This window comes from Carlito syrichta, unplaced genomic scaffold (genome assembly GCF_000164805.1).
Source record: "Carlito syrichta isolate Samal-C Ts95f unplaced genomic scaffold, Tarsius_syrichta-2.0.1 Scaffold311780, whole genome shotgun sequence".
Classification (NCBI taxonomy): Eukaryota; Metazoa; Chordata; class Mammalia; order Primates; family Tarsiidae; genus Carlito; species Carlito syrichta.
In genome coordinates this window covers 848,556-868,035 of record NW_007255876.1, presented here as the reverse complement: position 1 = coordinate 868,035, position 19,480 = coordinate 848,556, and the positions used below count along the sequence as shown (strand labels likewise).

Sequence of the window (19,480 nt, the reverse complement as noted above, 5' to 3'; positions counted from 1 at the left end):
TCTATGCTTATAATATATAAGTTTATTGTATATCAATTGTGCCTCAATGTATTTTTTAAAATAAGAAAGTGCAAAAACTGTTGTCACCCTTTGAGATTTTAAAGGTAAAAACATAGGGGGAAAAAAAGCCACTCGGTAGTTTCTGAGAAACATTTTGAATTTAAGAATTAGGCTGGTTTAAGATAAAAGAACTCAAAGAGAAAAGAACTCAAAGAAATTGGTGACACTAGTTCTCAGTAAGCTTAGAGTTGATACATTTATCCATCAGGGCCAAAATTTCTCACTGTCCACAAAGAGCAAATACAAAGGTTTGTGGGCAAAACAAACAATAAACCTGGGGGAAATGGGGGCATGGGGAATGGGAAAAAAAGAACAAAAGAAATTAGCTTTGAAAAAGATTAGAATTCTGAGTCTTCTGTTGAGCTTGCATGTGATCATTATGTGAAACCTATTAATTTTCTTGTTAAAAGGAAAAGCATGCGCTCCCTCTAGTGGCTTAATCTCTCTTTTTTTTTTTTTAATTTTAGAGTTGTGGGCTATAAATGCGGATTTACACCGTAAGTTGTATGCCAGTGAAACTTGGGCTTCTAGCTGTTCCTCTCTCCCTTGACAATAGACCAGGTATCCAGCGTGTTACCACGTGCCCTCTCTCCTTTAATCCCCCTCCCTCCCCTAGCAGTGTCCAGGGTCTGACAATCCCATCCTTGTGCTTGTAGTGATCAGGGCCCACTTATGAGTGAGAACATGCAGTATTCAGTATTCAGTTCTTTGTTTCTGTGATAATTCACTTAGTATGATGATCTCCAGCTGTATCCATGTTGCTGCGAAGGCCACGATTTTGTTCTTCTTTATGGATGCATAATACTCCATCATGTATATGTACATTTTCTTTATCCAGTCCATTTTCGATGGGCATCTGGGTTGATTCCATGCTTTTGCTATCTTGAACAGCGCTGCAATAAACATGCATATGCAGGTGTCTTTTTTGTGGAGTGATTTATGTTCCTCAGGGTATATTCCCAGGAGAGGGATTGCTGGATTGTATGGAAGGTCAATTTTTAGTTCTTTTAGGAATCGCCACACTGCTTTCCACAAAAGTTGAACTAGCTTACATTCAGAGTAGGCAATGTACAAGTATTTCTTTTTCTCCATAGTCATGCCAGCACCTGTTGTTTTTTGATTTATTAATGATAGCCACCCTTACCAGTGTTGGGTGGTATCTCATTGTAGTTTTGACTTTCATTTCTCTGATGATTAACAATATTGAGTATGTTTTCATATGCTTCTTGGCTGCTTATATGTCTTCCTCTGAGTCATGTCTGTTCATGTCCTCTGCCCACTTTTTAATAGGGTTGGTTTTTTTTCCTTTCAGTTCGTTTGAGTTCCTTGTAGGTCCTGGATGTTTGTTAGGCCTTTGTCAGATGCATAGCTTGCAAATATTTTTTTTCTTATTCCATGGGTTTTCTCTTTACTCTCTTGATGGTTTCTTTTGCTATGCAAAAGCTCTTCAGTTTGATAAGGTTCCACCTGTTAATCTTAGCTTTTGCTTTATTTGCTTTTGAGGACTTGGTTGTGAATTCATTGCCTACTCTGATGTCCAGGAAGACGTTCCCTAAGTTTTCTTCAAAGACTCTTATTGTTTGAGCTTTTATATTGAAGTCCTTGATCCATTTGGAGTTCATTTTTATATATGGTGATAAGTAGGGGTCCAGTTTCATTCTTCTGCATGTGGCTAGCCAGTTTTCCCAGCACCATTTGCTAAATATGGTTTCCTTTCCCCAATGTCTACAAATTTTTTAAAAAACAATATATTTTATGCTGGGCATGGTGACTCATGCCTGTAATCCCAGCACTTTGGGAGGTCAAAGTGAGAGGAATGCTTGAGCCTACGAGCTCAAGACCAGCCTGGGCAACATAGTGAGGCCTCACCTTAACTTTAAAAATAAAATATATATTTTTTCAACTAGAAAAAATGTTTGGAGCTTTTGTTTAACATAGTCAATATCATTGGTTTCTAATAATAGAGACAATCACAAGAATTCACATGTTAGTCACTTACTGATTTTGAGGTAAGTCTATCTGTGTATGTCCAAGATAGTTTACATTCTTGCTTTAATAAATAACACAATTGAAGAATTGGAAGAGACATTAGAGGTTGTCCACCCATCCATTCATTCATTAATTCATTCAACAAATGTTCACTGATTACCTACTATGTGCCATGCATTGCTCCAAGTTTTGAGGCTAAAGCATGAACAAAACAGGAAATCTTCATTAAGCTCGTATTCTAGTGCAGAAAGGCAGTGAACAACTAAGCTAGAAATATAAGATACACCAGAGGCTGATAAGAACTACGGAGAAAATGAAGGGGAGAGGGTAAGGTGAGTGGAGGGGTGGGCGTCAGGGAAGTGACAAAGTTATCACTTGAGCAGAGATCTAAAGAAAGTGAGTCAATGGAAACACAAGTATGAAGGCCTGGGAGCTTGATACATTTACAGGAGCTAGGGGTCATTGGGGGGAGTGAAGTGAGCAAAGAGGAGAGTGATGGGAGAGGAGCTCAGACAGATAGTGTGAGGGTCAGACCCTATAAGGCCTTTGTCTCAGTTTGGGCTGCTACCACAGACTGCAGGACTTAAACAACGGACATTTATTTCTCACGGTACAGGAGGCTGGGAGGCAAAAACCAAGGTTTCAACAGACCCAGGGTCTGGTGAGGGACCTCTTCTTGGTTTATAGACAGATGCCTGCTCAGATCCCCACATGACAGAGATGAGAGAGAGAGGAAGCAAGCTCTCCTATGTCTCTTTTCCTAAGGGCACTCATTCCAAATGAGGGTTTCACCCCTGTAACCTAATTGCCTCACAAGGGCCTCACCTCCTAATACCATCTCACTGGGGGTTTGGGTTTCCACATATGAATTTGGCAGGACATAACCGTAGAGTCTAAACAGTCTTCTATGTCACCGAAGGATGTTAGCTCTTACTCTCAGTGAGCAAGGAAGTTGGAGGGGTGACCTAATTCACTTAAGGAGCTTTCTGGTCATTACATTGAAATAGAATACGTGGGCCAAGGGAAGATGCAAAGGAGCCGGTTACAGTTCAGTCACCCAGCATATTTCCAGGAGTGGGGAGAAACCAATTGCATCCAGTGTTGCCAGTGAGATAAGTAATGAAACCGACTTAGTGACAGAGAGGTGATCGGTGATCTTGATAAGAAACAGTTTTAGTGAAATAGTGCAAGCAAAAGAGTGATTGGCAGTGTCTTAAAAGTTAAACATAAACCTGACATACGATCCAGCCATTTCACTCGAGGCGTTTACCAAGAGACATGAAAGTATATGCCCACATGAAGACTTGCACTTGAATGCTCAGAGCCCCAAACTGGAAATCACCCACATATTCAGTAACAAGTAAATGAATAAACAAGTTGTGGTATATGTATACTATGAAATACTACTCAGAAATACAAGGAATGAGCTATTGACACACACAAAAAATATGGATAAATTTCAAAATACTTATGCTGAGTGAAAGAAACTTGACAAAAAGCATAGGTACTATGTGATTCCATTTGTATACAATTCTAGCAAATACAGACTTACCTCTGGTGACAGAAAGCAGATGTGTGTTTGTCTGGGGATGATGAGGGACAAGAAAGCCTTTGGTGATGTTGGAAATATTCATTATCTTGACTGTCTTATGGCTGCACATGAGGGGAGACCCCGCAAAAAAAACATCAGAATTTAATTATAAAACATATATTTAGTCTTACGTGCTTGAACTTCAATCACCTTCAAAGTACTCTCTGTGGGATGCAATATACCTGTCAAGAGGCTTTTTCCACTGCTCAAAATAGTTTTTGAACTCGTCAATTTTGATGCCTTTTAGTGCTTTTGCCGGTTTTTGTTTTCACCTCTTCCACATCGGCCAAACATTTCCCTTTGAGGACTTTTTTTCAGGCGAGGAAACAAAAAAAAAGTCACTCAGGGTAAGATTAGGAGAATAGGGAATGTGGGGCATGGAGTTCATGCCGTTTCTGGTCAAAAACTGCTGAACACTCAGCATGGTGTGGACAGGTGCACTTGTTAATCACCCCTCGTGATTTGGGCAAACGAAAGGAAAGAATCTCTGAAAAAAAATTCCCTGAAGCCAAAACACAGTCTCTCAGAACAATGCTACCTGGTACACTGATGCCAGTGGGTTCCTAGAACACTGGTCTAGCAGGGGAAGCCTGTACCACAAAGGCCCTACCCTCTAAAAGGTAATTTCGGGGGTTTTGGGGTGTCCCTCATACATATGTCAAAACTCATCAAATTGTACACTTTATGAGTAGTTTCTCATACATCAACTATATCTTAATAAAGCTCTGAAAAAATATGTTATCAAAAAAGGATGGGGTCTCATGCAAAAGCAGAAATGTTAGCCATAGACAGGCTCAGAAATGTTCCATCTTATTTGATGTATATTCAAAAAATATTCATCCAACCTATCATTCCCAGATACTATTGCTTTGGATAAGTGTAAATGAATAAAGAAAGTACATTAGGCATCAATCTAAAGAAAATTTTCACTTAATCATCCCATGGCTGGTACCATCACATGGCAAGCATAAAAAAGACATGAAGTTGGCATGAGAACTGGCTTTGTTCAACACTCTCATCTTACACAGAAGGAAATAGTTCCTAAGGAATTCCACAAAGTTCTCCTGAAATAAATGATACTAACAAGCTCTGTGAAGACGACTACCTGTCTCAACTGAGTTCTTTCTTTTCTATGTATGCCCTCATATCAAAATTTTATACATCCTTCAAGACGTATCTCAAATACAGCCATCTTCACAAAACCTTTTCTTATTCCTCAAAGCAAGCATGGTATCTCCTTCCCTTATTCAAAGGTTTCACTGTGCCTAGCCAAAAGACTGTATTATTCAGCCTCTATCACAGAACTGGCCATCTCACCAACAGGTAAGTGTTTCCTTTTCCCCTCCCTAACCTCCTCCTTCATGCTACTCAACAGAGCCTTAATGACTGTGGCTCAAGGTGCCATCTAGACTATCATAAGGCACCCAAATAGACACATCATTTAAGTAAAAAAGAATGTTATTCCTATGCAAAGTGAAGCCTAAAATAGCTGTCTAAACTAGGCCTCATCAAGAAAGAAATTTTGGGTCCATTTGAATCTAGATATGATCAATTTTATAATTATAATAGATTATTTTTTGCTAAAGTATAATGAAGATTTTCTTCCTCTAAAACAATTCAGTTCAGGTTGAAAGTCATTTGGGAATTAGAAAAAGAAATAAAGTTAAATTTCCAATCCAAGAATAAACATAGAAACAAATATAGAGGGTTTTGTTTTGTTTTGTTTTCTTAAAGATGTGGGGTATAATTCAGGACTAGGTATACAAGTGGTCATTGTACAGGTAAAGTTTGAGCCTCTCTTTGTCCCCACTTTGCCTGGTTTGAGATCAGGTACCCTTATTAATGTTATTTCCCGCCCCCGCCCCCGCCCCTACCCCCGGCAATATCCTGCTACTGCCAATCTCTTTCTTATACTATTATGGTAAATGTTCAGGATCTGCTTATGAGTGAGAACATGTGGTACTCTGTTCTTTGTTTCTGTGATAGACCACGAGTATGATAGACTCTAAATCCATCCAAATTGCTGTGAAGTCCCTAAGTTTGTCCTACTTTATGGCTGGATAATATTCCATTGTGTATATGTACCACATTTTTTTAAATCAAGTCCAGTTTCGATGGGCAGCACAGTTGGTTCCATGTTTTTGCTCTTGTGAATAGTGCTGCAATAAACATGTGTGTACAGGTATCTTTTTTATAGAATGATTTGAGTTCCTTGGGATATATTCCCAGTAGGGGGATTACTGGGTCATATGGAAGGTCAACGTCTAGTTCTTTTAGAAATCGTCACACTGTTTTCCATAGAGGCTGAACTAGTTTGCATTCTCACCAGCAGTGTAGAAGCATTTCCTTTTCTCTGCATCCTTGCCAGCACCTGTCATTTGTTTTATTAATGATGGCCATTCTTACCAGGGCTAGGTGGTATCTCAATGTGGTTTTGATTTTCATTTCTCTGGTGACTAGTGACGCTGAACACTTTTTCATGTGTCTATTGGCTGCCCAGGATACAGAGTTTTATGAGCCAATCTTCTTTGGTGTAAAAGGAGTTCGGAACTCTCTAACCCCAAATATGCCACTCTGGCATCTTGATTATTTTGAATTAAAGGCACAGCTGATGCAAAAAGGGCACTTTGACTTTTCCTTCCCTCCTCCTGAAAATCTCTCATCTTTCAGGTTTTCAATCAACTTTCTGACTCTCCCAGGCAGGATTGAATCCATTCTACTTAAATCTCTTCCAGGCAGGGTTAAGTCCACTGCTCTATAAAAGTACTTACATAAAATGCATTTATTTTTAGTCTCTTAGAGTCTGTGAGGCTCATGAGAGCAAACATCCATGCCTTTTGTACATCTTTGTATTCCCAGCACCTAGCCCAGTGCCTGGAGTAAGGATTCTGCTGAATAAATGCTTGCAACAAGCCAGAATGTTTTATTCACAAATCACATGTTGGCATCGCAAGATAAATATTCAGAGTACATAAGTGTATTATGTTGACAGGAATTATATTAAGTAATCTCAACATATTTTGTTTTGAGGATGCTTTTCTCCCCTCACTAAAACAACCTAATATATATATCCATCTGTGAATTAAAAGAAATCATTGCTTACGTGTATTTCTTTTTTTTTTTTTTTTTTTTTTTTGAGTTGGAGTCTCACTCAGTCGCTCAGACTGGAGTGCAGTGGCCGCTCCCGGCCACCGCAGCCTCGACCTGCTGGGCTCCGGCGATCCTTCCGCCTCAGCCTTCAGAGTAGCCCGAACTACAGGCACGCGCTACCACGCCCGGCTGATTTTTTGATTTATTGTAGAGATGAGGTCTTGCTGCCCAGGCGGGTCTCAAACCCGCGGGCTCAGGCAGTTCACTCACCTCAGCCTCCCAAAGGCGTGGGATTACAGGCTGAGCCACTGAGGCCGGCTACGTGTATTTCTTTTCCCTTTTCTTTTTTTTTTTTTTTGAGTTGGAATCTCACTCTGTTGCCCAGACTGGAGTGCAGTGGCCGCTCCGGCGATCCTCCCGCCTCAGCCTTCCAAGTAGCCAGAATTACAGGCAGGCGCTACCACGCCCAGCTGATTTTTTGATTTATTGTAGATATGAGGTCTCGCTGCCCAGGCGGGTCTCGAACCCGCAGGCTCAGGCAATCCACTCACCTCAGCCTCCCAAAGGCGCGGGATTACAGGCTGAGCCACCGAGCCCAGCTACAATCACTGTATTATTTTTGTACACCTTGAAATTCTAGAAATATATTCTCTTCGAATTACATCTGAATTTAAAACTCTGGCTGAGGAGTGCTGACAAAAGTCAAGACGAGTGTTGAATTGTATTTTATTTTATTTGAGTCAGGGTCTCACTGTGTTGCCCAGGCAGGGGTGCAGTGGCAGATCACTCCCCACCGCAGCCTCCACCTCCTGGGCCCAGGTGATTCTTCCGCCTCAGCCTCCCGAGTGTGCCCACCATCATGTCTGGCTAATATTTTGACTTTATGCAGAGATGAAGTCTCACTAGGTTGTCCGGGCTGCTCCTGAACTCCTGGCTTCAAGCGATCCTCCCACCTCGGCCTCCCAAAGTGCTGGGATTCCAGGCGTGAGCCACCCAGCCCAGCCTACAATCCTTGAAAGTTAAATACCCATGATCAACATGATCACATTTCGACCAGCACCCTTCTCCCTTGTCTGGGTCACAGTGAGTTGAAACAACTAAAAACAAATATTTAAAATCATCCAAAAACCTAACTTAACCTCTGTCGTTGTTCTTTTTTTCCCTCTAAATTGGGTAGTGCTATCTAGCCGCATGGTTTTTTTTTTTTTTTTTTTTTTCAGTTTTTTTTTTTCAGTTTCTAACTTTAGGATTAAAAATAAACTATTAATCTTCATTTGTACGCTTCAAAGTAGTGACAAGATAATGAAATCATCAGAACGTCTCGGAAACGCGAGGCTGCATCTGCAGAGGCGCAAGGGCGGGGACGGGCGGAGAACTCGCGTGAAATCAAGATCCAGCTCGGCATGAGAGTAAATTTGACGCTCTGAGGCTCCCGTAGTACAGCTCGCCTGAGAAGCTAATATGGCGCCGCCCACAGACGGGCCCACGTGCCGCTTCCGGTCCCGCTAGGCAACCGGACCCCGGCGGCTAAGGGAGGGAGCTGCGGCGGGCAGCGCGAGGGCTATTTTGGACCCACCCGTCGCGGGGCCGCCCACAGCCAGCATGTCCGGCAGGAACAACAACAAGCTGCCCAGCAACCTGCCACAGTTGCAGAACCTGATCAAGCGGGACCCGCCGGCCTACGTCGAAGAGGTGGGCGGGCGGCGCGGAGGGCCGAGATCCGGCGGGGCGGGGTCGCGGCGGGGGGCTGGGGTCCGGCCCGCCCGAGCTCTGTCGGGACCGGGGTCCCCCTAGAGGAGGGCGGGGCTGTGGGAATTCGCTCGTCTGGGGTGTCCGCCCGCTCCGTGGACCCCGCTGCCGGAGACGAGCCTCTAGAGGCCTCGCTCAATCCCCCCCGGAGGTGGGGAGGGCCGACCCCCGCGCGGCCTTCTTTCCGGACTCCTCGAGGTGGACCTGTAGAGGCTCTGGAGGAGCGCGGTCGGCGTCCGCCTCCGCGAGCCGCCCAGTGCCCCGGGCTGCGTAGACCCAGGCCTAGGCCTCTGTGCGCTGGGAGGTTCCGGAGCGGGGCAGGTCCGGGGAAACCGGACGCAGACTCGGGGAGCCGGCGGGGGCCGGGGTGTCCGCACGTGCTTCGGGAAAAGATGAGACCTGTTTGCGATGGACTCGGGACCCCAGCCTCGTAGAAACTGTGAGTGTCAAGGTGTTGGAACCGAAGTGGAGAGTGGAAGCCGGCGCAGGGGCTCACGTCCGTCATCCCAGCACTTTGGGAGCCCGGGGTTTCGAGACTAGCCTGGACGCCATGGCGAGACCTAGTCTCTACAATCAATCACAAAATTAACCGGTCATGGTGGCGCGCGCCTGTAGTCCCAGCTACTTGGAAGGTTGAGGCGGAAGGATCACCTGAGCCCAGCTCTGACTAAAAAATAAAGAAAGGGGTGGTTTGACGTGTTAATCTGTTAGGTGCTTCCTTCGGACACCCATTTGTCTGACAGGCGTTAAGCTGGTGTCTCTGCCAGGCGTTTGCTGCGATTACTTGCTTGGGCTCCGCCTACTTGATTGTGGTGTGTTCGGTGGCTAACACAATTCATCTTTGGATTGCCCTTCTCACTTCCCTCCTTCCCCACATTTAATACATAAATATTTATGAGAGCGATTCATTACCGCACATGGCGGTGTCAGTGGTTTAGGTCACCAGAAGGGAGAGTCTTGCCGGGGATCATGACAGTGGAAATAAAAAGAGCCAAGTACAAAAAGTACAGGCGAGACTTTGAGATGCTTAAAGCACTATACAACCATTGGCCAAAGAAGTGAAAAGTCGAGTCCATATAATTCTGTATTCAAGAGCATTGTTTCAAAACTAACTGAGTCCTGATTCTATTGTTGACCACTAGGGTAACCCATATGAAAGAAGAGGATAATACCTACTACTTTCATTAATTTATCCTATATGTATGCACATTCACATTTATGGCACCTACTGCCTGTCAGCATAATGCTAGGCACTGGGGATCCGGTGATAAGACAGACAAAGGAGCCTTCATCTCTTGGACTTACATATCCTTACAGTGGTAAGGAAGAAAATAAAACTGGGTAGGAATCTGTTAGAATTGAAGGCTACTTATTTAGACCCCATGAACAGGGATCATCTGCAACAATAATATTGAGCCAGACAGATCAAGAGCATCCCGGTCAGAAGGAATAAGAAGTGCAGAAGCTCTCGGTGGGAAAGCAGCAGAAAGGCAGCCAGTGTGTCTCAGTGTAGTCAGCGTAGAGACAGTGGAAGATGATGTGGGAAAATACTGGCCAGGGCCAGGCAGGTTATACTAAGTGCTTTGGGGAGTGATTGAGGAGTTTTAACCAGGGGAGAGACAGGATCTGATATATGTTATTAAGAAGTTACCTGGAAGTTGTCTATGGGTTGTAGAAGAGCACAACGGGACTCCATACAGTGGCTGTTAGAATAAGCCAGGCAAGGGGTGGTAGTGCCACTGGAATTATGAACGGAATTGAAGTGGAGTGGACAGATTGGAACTACTATGCATGGAGGGAGAGCCGGTAGAACTTGCTGGTGGAATGGATATGGGGGAGAGGGAAAAGAAGCAATGAAGTCTGATTCAAGTCTTTTATTTTCGCATCTAGGTAGCTGATAGAGCCATTAGCTGAAGTTAATTCATTTGACCAATACGATTGATTACCTCCTCTGTGCTAGGCCCAGTGCTGGTCCTTGGGACTACAGTATTGCGCTGTAGAGATAAAAAACCCTATCCTCATCGAGTTGCATTCTAGTAGGACAAGACATACAGTAGCAAGTAATATAGTATGTTAAATGAGGAAAAGTGCTGTGAAAAAAGGCAGTAGGAAAGTATCTGTATCTATGTTGGGGATGAGGGGGGTGTTGGAGTTTTAAATGGGATAGTCAGGAAGATCTTGAGATGATAATCTTTGAGTAAAAACCTGAAAGAGGTGAGGGAGCTGTGCGCGTATTTAGAGGAAGAATGACCTAGGCCAAAGGAGCAGAAGATATGAAGGCATGCCTGATCAATCTGAGGGACTAGAAGGAAACCAGTGTGGCTAGACAGGGGGAGTTAGGAAGCAGTAGCAAGAGGTGATAGGGCTATGTCTTACAGAGCCTGGCTGTTTTTAAGAACATTCGGTTTTACCTCTGAGGGAGATAGAAACTGTTAGAGAGCAGAGGAATACGCGAACCGCTTTGTGCCCTGACTTGTTTTAGAATACATTATGTAGGAGGGCAAAGGTGGAAGCAGAGGCACCAGCTAAGGGGCTGATGGAATTATCTCCATCAGGAGATGCTGCTGGGTTGGCTAATGCCGGGATGGTAACTGGAGGTGTAGAAGTGATTCAATTCTGGGACTGGTGGGTAAAGCCCTGAGGACTCCCACCTCTAGAGGCTAGTGAGTTTGTGGGTAACTAGAAGTAGGGAATGAGACATCAGCCAGTGGATTAGGAGAAAAGCCAGGTGTGGAGCCAAATACAGAAGACGTTCCCAAGGGAGGGAGAGACCCAGCATGTCAGATGCTGATGATTCAGGGTGGCCAATGGCATTCATGCTGCTTTAGTGGTCAAAGTTTGACCACTAAAGCAGCATGAATGCCATTGGCCACCCTGATAAGAGCATTTGGATAGAGGAATGGGTGCAAAAATTTGATTACAGTAGGTTTAAGAACAATTAGAGTATATTTAATGTCCAGAATAGGAGAATCCGTACAGACAGAAGGGAGGTTAGTGGCTGCCAGGGGCTGAGGGATAGGAGGAATAGTGAATGACCGCTAATGGAATAAGGTTTCTTTTTGTAGTGATGAAAAATATCTGGAATTAGATAGAGGTAAAGGTCTAATGCACAACTTTGTAAACATACTGGAGCCACTAAATTTTACACCCTCAAAGGGTAAATTTTAAGGTATGTGAATTACATCTCAGCTTAGAAGTTTCGATTTTTTTTTTTAAAAAAAAGGAACAAAATTGGGCAACAAGTATGGACCACTCTTTAGAGACAGTTTCTGAAAAGAAGAGAGAAATGGGGTAGAAGGTAAAGAGAGAAGCAGAATCAAAGTTTTTCAACAGGCAGCAGGTGGTTGAACAAAAGGGTTTTGGGGTTTGGTTTTGTGTTGTTTTTTGTTGTTTAAGATGGCAGGAATAGCAGCACATCTACATACTGATGAAGCAGGATTTGCTGAAGTAGATAGTTGGAAGAGGGACAACTAGAGCAGAGACCTCACTTGGGTGGCAGCCAGGGGCTGGAGTCTAGGGTCCAACTGGAGGGTGACCTTAATAACAAGAGGAAGGGGTCAAGCACATGGACTGAGATGAAGCTGAGTGGCTTAAAGGGGCACTGGTGTCTGGAGGGTATCCTCAGGTTGCCGGTACACTCAGTGAAATTGTAGAGAAGGTCATTTGCTCAGAGTGAGGATGGGAAAAGATGTTGAGATCTGAGGACAGAACACAAAGTATGAAATGGTTGTCCGGGAGAGTGGGAAAGTGAGTGAGATTGCTGAAGCACACGCAAGGCTTCTTTGAGGTTTGTGCTCATGAATTTAAAATGACACCAGTTAACTGATGTTCTCCAGCTCTGTTCAGCTCTGAGAGTACAGTGGTAAAGAAGGAAAACACAGGATGGGCTTTTTGCCAAACAGGTACAATGATGAGAGAAAGGGACAGGTGAATTGAACCATGTGTATGGAGGTGATTATAATGCTTGACCACAAAATTGAAGCTGGATGAGAAAGAAACTTGGGGTGGGAAGTTTGTAAAGTAGAGTGGAAAGGTCATCGGCTCAGTGGACTGTAGATTCTGATGACGTTGAAGGATTGTTGGAGTTTGGGGGTACCATTGGAAAACAGATGGAAAATAGGAGATGGTGATCAGAGAAGAGAATCCATTTAGTCCAGATTCTGAGGGAATTATAGGTAATGACAGGATTTAAGATATGACCATGGGAGTGAGTGCCAAGGTTGAGAAAGAGTTCAAGGTGATTAGAGGAGGGGAGGCTAAGGAAGTGAGGGGCCAGTGATTAGAAAGACCATTCATGTGGATACAAAATCGCCAAGACATATGAGAGGAATTTTGTTAGAGCAGGGGTCTCCAACCTCCAGGCTGTGGACTGGTACTGTTCTGTGGCCTGTTAGGAACCAGGTCACACAGCAGGAGGTAAAAGGCTGGCAAGTAGAGCTCCACCAGCTGTCAGATCAGCAGAGGCATTAGAGTCATACAGGAGCGCAAATCCTGTTGTGACCTTCTCATGCAAGGAATCTAGGTTGTGTGCTCCTTAGGAGAATCTAATACCTGATGATTCCCACCCCTGGCAATGGAAAAATTGTCTTCCACGAAACTGGTTCCTGATGGCAAAAAGCTTGGGCACTGCTGTGTTAGAGGGTGATAAGCCAATGAGCAAAGAACTGAAACGTTCAAGAAGGTGGAATGATCTTAGTTTATAGGTGACCCCCAAGAAGCAGCAGTGGGTGTCAAGACATAAGATTCAAAGCTAGGGATGAAGATAGTTAAGGAGGAGAAAGGGTATACAGGCATGACCACCAGGACAAGGGCTCGGTGCTTGGCCATGCTAAGTTTATGGCGTATATTAGATATCTAAACAGATAGCAGACTGCAACTGGATATATGAGTTGCTAAGTTGCCCAAGAAGATCTCAAACCCCTGGGCTCAGGCAATCCTCTTGCCTCCTCTTCCCAAAGTGCTGGTATTACAGGGCTGGTGATGAATATTCATTCTCATTTGTGTGTATGTGAGTGTGAGAGAGAGAGAGAGAGACAGTTTAAAGGCATTGACTATGATGGAGAGTAGCTGCAGGGCATGGAACTGAGGCTTGATGAGTTCCGACATTAGATTGTTGGGTTGTTGTTAGGACTAAACATAATTAAACGAGGTGATGTACACCTTGAGCTTGACGATAGCAAGTGCTGAATGAGTGGATGCTGGTATTATTTTCATGTGTCTATTGCTCTTGGCTATAACACATCCTGTAATACCAGCACTTTGGGAAGAGGCAAGAGGATTGCCTGAGCCCAGGGGTTCGAGACCTTCCTGGGCAACTTAGCAAAACCTTGTCTCTACAAATTTTTTTTTTTTTAAATTAGCCCTGTGTGGTGGTGTGTACCTGTAGTTCCAACTACTTGGACGGCTGAAGTGGAAGGATTGCCTGTGCCCAACAGAGAGAGACTCCAGAGGCTGCAGTAGCTATGAGCGTGCACTCCAGCATAGTCAACACAGGGTGACTGACTCCAAAAAGAATTTTGACTGGAGAGCTTCGTGTACTTGAGAGATAATTGACATTTTCTGACCTGGTATTTTTCTGTTGATCTGAGTCCTCTACATACATGGGCGTGGTAGTAGGGGTCAATTAGATGGTAAATGGCAGAACACGACCAGAATCTGAGCTTTGGGGCCCATGTTTCACTGTTTTTTATATCACACCACCTAAACTTCTAATGATAATTCTAAGGAAAGGGTCTTTAGATTACCTGTAAGGTGCTTGATTTTTTAAAAAACTCATTTTGAAGAATGCAGACAAGGTAAAAGGAGTGTTTTTAGACACCTTTGCTGTATCTTTCTCTCCATGCCATTGTCAGAGTTTTCTACTAAGTCGTTTTTTATATTGTACTGAGAAAGTCATAATACAGTGTGACAAACTTAAATTTTATTTTTCTACAGTTTCTACAGCAGTATAATCACTACAAATCCAATGTGGAGATTTTCAAATTGCAACCAAATAAACCCAGCAAAGAACTAGCAGAGCTGGTAATGTTTATGGCCCAGGTAAGAAGACAATTTCTTAATAAGACCAGTGTTAGAATTTGCGGCATTTTTTTTTTCACTAATATGCAACCTTATTCCACTATGAATTGCAAACTTGAATTAAATTTTTTGAACTTTCTCTTTTTGCACATTGTTTTCTTCCAATGTGAGTTAGGTACTGGTCTGTTGCCTCTTAGGAACCTGGCCTCACAGCAGGAGGTGAGAGGCAGGCGTGTGGAGGTCCACCTTCTGTCAGTTCAGCCGTGGCTTCAGATTCTCATGGGAGTGCAAACCCTATTGTGAACTGCGCATGTGAGGTCTCTAGGTTGCATGCTCAGTATCGTAATCTAATACCTGATGATCCTCCCCCCACCCCTGCATGTCCGTGGAAAACTTGTCTTCCACAAAACCAGTCCCTGATACCAGAAAGATTGGGGACCACTGAGTTAGAGAATTCGTGAGATCTTTTCATACAACCAACAAGAACAGGACCTTCATACTATTTTTTTTTCCTTAAAATTCATCATAAAAGTGAGTTCTAAATGTCACAATAATTACTAAATCTAGAGAAAATATGGTAAGAGCCAGAGAAGTTAATATGTAAAAGAAAAAGGTGATTTGGAACCACATATTTCTGTAAAATACAGCCTTTCACTCTCCTTTTGTAGAACATCCTAAATCTGTGCATCTGAATTATAGGAGAGAGAAACTTCAGAAGGACCTTTGCTTTGTTACAGATTGGGCACTGCTACCCGGAACATCTACGTAACCTTCCTCAAGAGCTGAAAGATCTTCTCTCCTGCAATCACACTGTCTTGGATCCAGGGCTTCGAATGGTAGGGCCAGTATTTGGATTTGTGCTGTGTTTGTGCGTGTGTGTAATGTGTTTAAATGAGAATGTTTCATCCCTTCCTGAAAATCTTTCTGTAGCTTCTCATTTATACTTAGAATAAAACTCAAACCTGGTTGTCCGGCCTTTGTGATCTCTCTCATATCCTTTTCAGCTGCTCTGTTCTTCCAGCACACCAGCCCTGCGAGGTGCTCTTTAACCTCTTGACTCGGTGATTCCTTCTTGTTCAAATCTCATGTGCATGAAGAATCCTAATTACAACTTGTAGTTTTCATGATGCCTAATTTAATAAACATATCCATCAAACAGCAGGTTTGAACATTTCAAGCATTGTCACTTTAGTGACTGAGGTCGGGTTCTGGCTGAGATCCCAGTTATCCAGCCTGTGTACCTGTACTCCCACCTGCTGAGGATGCCAGCTGCCCTTTCTCTGGAGCACTGTGCTCAGCTTAATAGGACTCCTAGCACCTGGGAGGTTCTCCTCCTAGCCCATACTTCATTATCATGGGGTGCAGAAGCCCAACCCGTTCGCTAAGGGTGGGTCTAAGTATTACAATTTGTGCTCAGTGCTTTCCTGTGACAGGACTGAAGCTAGGCTCCAGGCAAGCACACATCCTTGCCAAGTTTTTCTTTTTCTCTGCCCTATCCTGCTTCCTTCATTTTCTATCTGAGAGCACAGCCCCCCCCCCCAAAAATCACTTGTAATAAATCAGCCTCTGCTTTTAGGGAACCTAACCTGAGGCTTGCTTGCTTGCACTCTCGCTCTCTCTTTTTCTCTCTCTTTCTCTCTCTTTCTCTCCTTTGTCGCAGTCTCACTTTGCCTTCCAGGCCGGAGTGCAGTGGCATGATCAGGTGATCCTTCTAACTCAGCCTTCCAAGTAGCTGGGACTACAGGTGTGCACCACCATGCCTGGCTGATTTTTTTTTTTTTTTTGGTAGAGATGAGATCTGGTTATGTTGCTTAGGCTAGGCGGGCTGTTCTTGGTGCTGACAGTACTTCAGAAGAATGCCCTGTAAGATCACAAACTTACACTGACTATTCCAGTGTAGTGTGTTATGTTATTGCTGTTCCACCTGTCTTGTCTTTGTGGATTTGTTGATCACTATGCTGGGGTTTTGTTATATGTTGACACTCCCCAGAGCAGTCTTGACCTCCCTGTAGCCTGCTCTCAGCCTCTGTTTATCAATTATATCACCCTGTTTCCCTTCCTTCACGACATCATTACCTGAGATGCTCCTGTTTATGTGCTTACAAGGCTTGTGTGTTGCCTCTTCTGCTCCACTGCCAGTGTAAGTTCCAGGAGGACAGAGACCGTCTATTGTAATGATGACTAGTTAGTAACATTAAGCTCTTTGGGATATGTATGGTCTATTTTCTCATCTTATTAACATTACTATTATATTACATAATATGCTTTCTTTTCCGTCCTTAGACACTGTGCAAGGCTCTCATCTTGCTGAGAAATAAGAATCTCATCAATCCATCAAGCTTGCTAGAGCTCTTCTTTGAACTTCTTCGTTGCCATGATAAACTCCTACGAAAGGTAAAGAGAAAAACATTTTCCTACATCTCATTCTTCCTTGAGGTGACATAAAATTTGAAGAGTTTGAAGTTCCTTGAATCTTGATGCTTTTCATTATTGAATACAGTTAATAATTCTAACCCCTACATTCAATATAGTGTTAGTAGCCAATATTTATCAAGTGCACCCTTTATGCCAGGCACCATTTTCAGATCTTTAGTGTATTTATTCTTTTACTCAAAGCCCTGTGAGATAGGGATTATTATTATTATTATTATTAATACTTTACAGATGGAAAGGCTGAGGCATAGAGAGAGAGTAACTTGCCCTGGGTCACACTGCTTCTGAGTGTGAGGCTGGCATAGAAGCCCAGGCCTCTGGCTCCAGAACCCAATCCTTTTCCTACTGTGCCTTGCTGACTGGCTATATCAGGGCATTGGTCCTCATGGCTATAACTGACCCAGCCAGAAACTGAAAGTTTATAAGAGAAGTTGAAGGAAGAAAAACTTAAGTTTACATTCATTAATTTAAAACATTTTTTGGAAGTATTAAGAGACTTGATTTGATTTTGGCAGTTGTACTGCTTGGTCTAATTTGTGGGATAAAAGTATCCATGGGAACGTATTTAGGGCACCAGCAATATTTGCATCCCCAGTATTGTCTTGTGTGCAGTGAGGTGCTTAGGAGATGGTACGACTGTTTTTTTATAGCAATTTTATAGCAATTCAATTCATTTGCAGTTCTTCTACTTAAAGTCTACAGTCCAGTGACTTCTGGTGCATTCACAGAGTATGTACCCATCGCCACAATCAATCTTAGGACATTTTTATCACCCCCCCTAAAGAAACTCCACTCCATGAAGCAGAAATCCTTTCCCTTGTCTCCATTAGCCTCAGCAATCACCAGTCTACTTTTGGTCTCTATAGATTTGCTTATGATGGATATTTTACATAAGTGGACCACCATATAGGACATGGGCTTTAGTGACTAGCTTTCTTTCACTTAGCATGATGTTTTCAAGATTCATTCATGCTGTAACGCATGCTCTTCCTCTTTGTGATCACATAATACTGCATTGTATGGAAGTACCACATTTTGATTATTCATCTGCCAGTCAGTGGGCATTTGGGTTAGTGCCACTTCTGGCTATTATGCTTAAAGCTGCCATGAACTCTTGTGTAAACATGGATGGGTGGTCTGTTTTCATTTTCTTGGGTGTACACCTGGAAGTGGAATTGTTGGGTCCTGTGGTTATTGGGAAGGCAGCTTTGCGGGCAACACTCCCGGGTTTTGTAGCTGCATTTTGTTGTGTGCTTGTTTTGGTCCCCTTTGCTATAGAATGAAAAGTAGGTAAAAAATAAGTCATCCTGTACATTTGTACTTTTCTCCAAATTTAGCAAGGCTAGAAATATTGGTTAGGCTTAATATGTGTATATTTTTTTTCTTTTCCTCAGACTTTATACACCCATATTGTTACCGATATCAAGAATATAAATGCAAAACACAAGAACAATAAAGTGAATATAGTAAGTATCCTTTCATCTTCCATGTTTGCAGCACTGTACCATCAGTGTATTAACTCTTCTTTCTCCTCCTTTTCTTCAGTTATTGCAGAATTTTATGTATACCATGTTAAGAGATAGCAATGCGACTGCAGCCAAGATGTCTCTGGACGTGATGATTGAACTCTACAGAAGGAACATCTGGTAATGTATATATACACCACATTATATATATGTTTATCTCTTGAGAAGTAGACTCTTTTTCTTCATTTGTAATTTACAGAGCACATCTTGGGCTCTTATACTCTGTCATAGATTAAGTTGGAAATAAAAATAGAGGAAATGTAAATGACCTATAATAATGGCTGCTATTTCCTGAGCATCTACTAAGGTCAAACACTTTTACGTTATCTACTTCAGCCTGCAGAACCACTTGAGAACAAATGCAGCTCATCTGAAATTATCCTCATGTTAGAGATAATGAGATGGAAGTTTACAGTTAGCAAAAGTTCAGCTATTAAGAGACAGCTGAAATTCAAATTCAGATCTGTCTGACTCTAAAATCTCAGCTCTCTTCTCTGTCACTCTGAAGATTCTCAAGCCAATTTATCCTATATATGTAAAATAGCATGTTTGTACACTTTGGTTTGTTGGTACAATGCCCCTAACTCATGTCTTTTGCTTTCCTTACTGGCCTTTTTTTTTAACTGTAAAAGTAATATTTATTACAGCAGAAAATTTGAGAAACTAGAAAAGTTTTTTAAAAATCACGTGTAATCCCACCACCAAGAGATAATCACTATTAGTATCTTATGGTATTTCCTTGTGATTTTTTTCTTTAACATGCATTTTTAAATATGATGGGAATTTTTCTGCATTTTGGATTTTTTTATTCTGAGTTGCTGGGGTTTTTCCCCGCTTACCTTGAGTAGGTTCCTATGTCATTAAAAATTCTTCAAATACTCAATCTTAATGGCTGTACATTTTGTTATAAGATGGGCTAAAATTAATTAAATGTTCTACCAGTAGTTGGCTCATTTACCAACCCATGTCTTTTTTTTTTTTTTGAGTTGGAGTCTCACTCTGTTGCCCAGACTGGAGTGCAGTG

At 42.7% G+C, this 19,480-nt stretch overlaps 1 protein-coding gene across 3 annotated transcripts in view; it reads left to right on the top strand.

Moving 5' to 3' along the window:
• Positions 1-8,267: 8,267 nt before the first annotated feature.
• SDAD1 (SDA1 domain containing 1) overlaps positions 8,268-19,480 on the top strand; it is a 34,803-nt gene continuing 23,590 nt past the window's right edge. Inside the window, exons 1-6 of one of the 3 annotated variants that reach the window (XM_008069065.2) lie at positions 8,268-8,422; positions 14,414-14,518; positions 15,235-15,333; positions 16,781-16,891; positions 18,325-18,396; positions 18,476-18,576. In XM_008069065.2, coding sequence (XP_008067256.1) covers positions 8,333-8,422; positions 14,414-14,518; positions 15,235-15,333; positions 16,781-16,891; positions 18,325-18,396; positions 18,476-18,576 — 578 coding nt within the window. In that variant the 5' untranslated portion in view covers positions 8,268-8,332. Of the gene's footprint in view, positions 8,423-14,413; positions 14,519-15,165; positions 15,334-16,780; positions 16,892-18,324; positions 18,397-18,475; positions 18,577-19,480 lie in introns of all 3 variants that reach the window. The other 2 variants (XM_021718068.1, XM_021718066.1) reach the window with 2 other exon arrangements.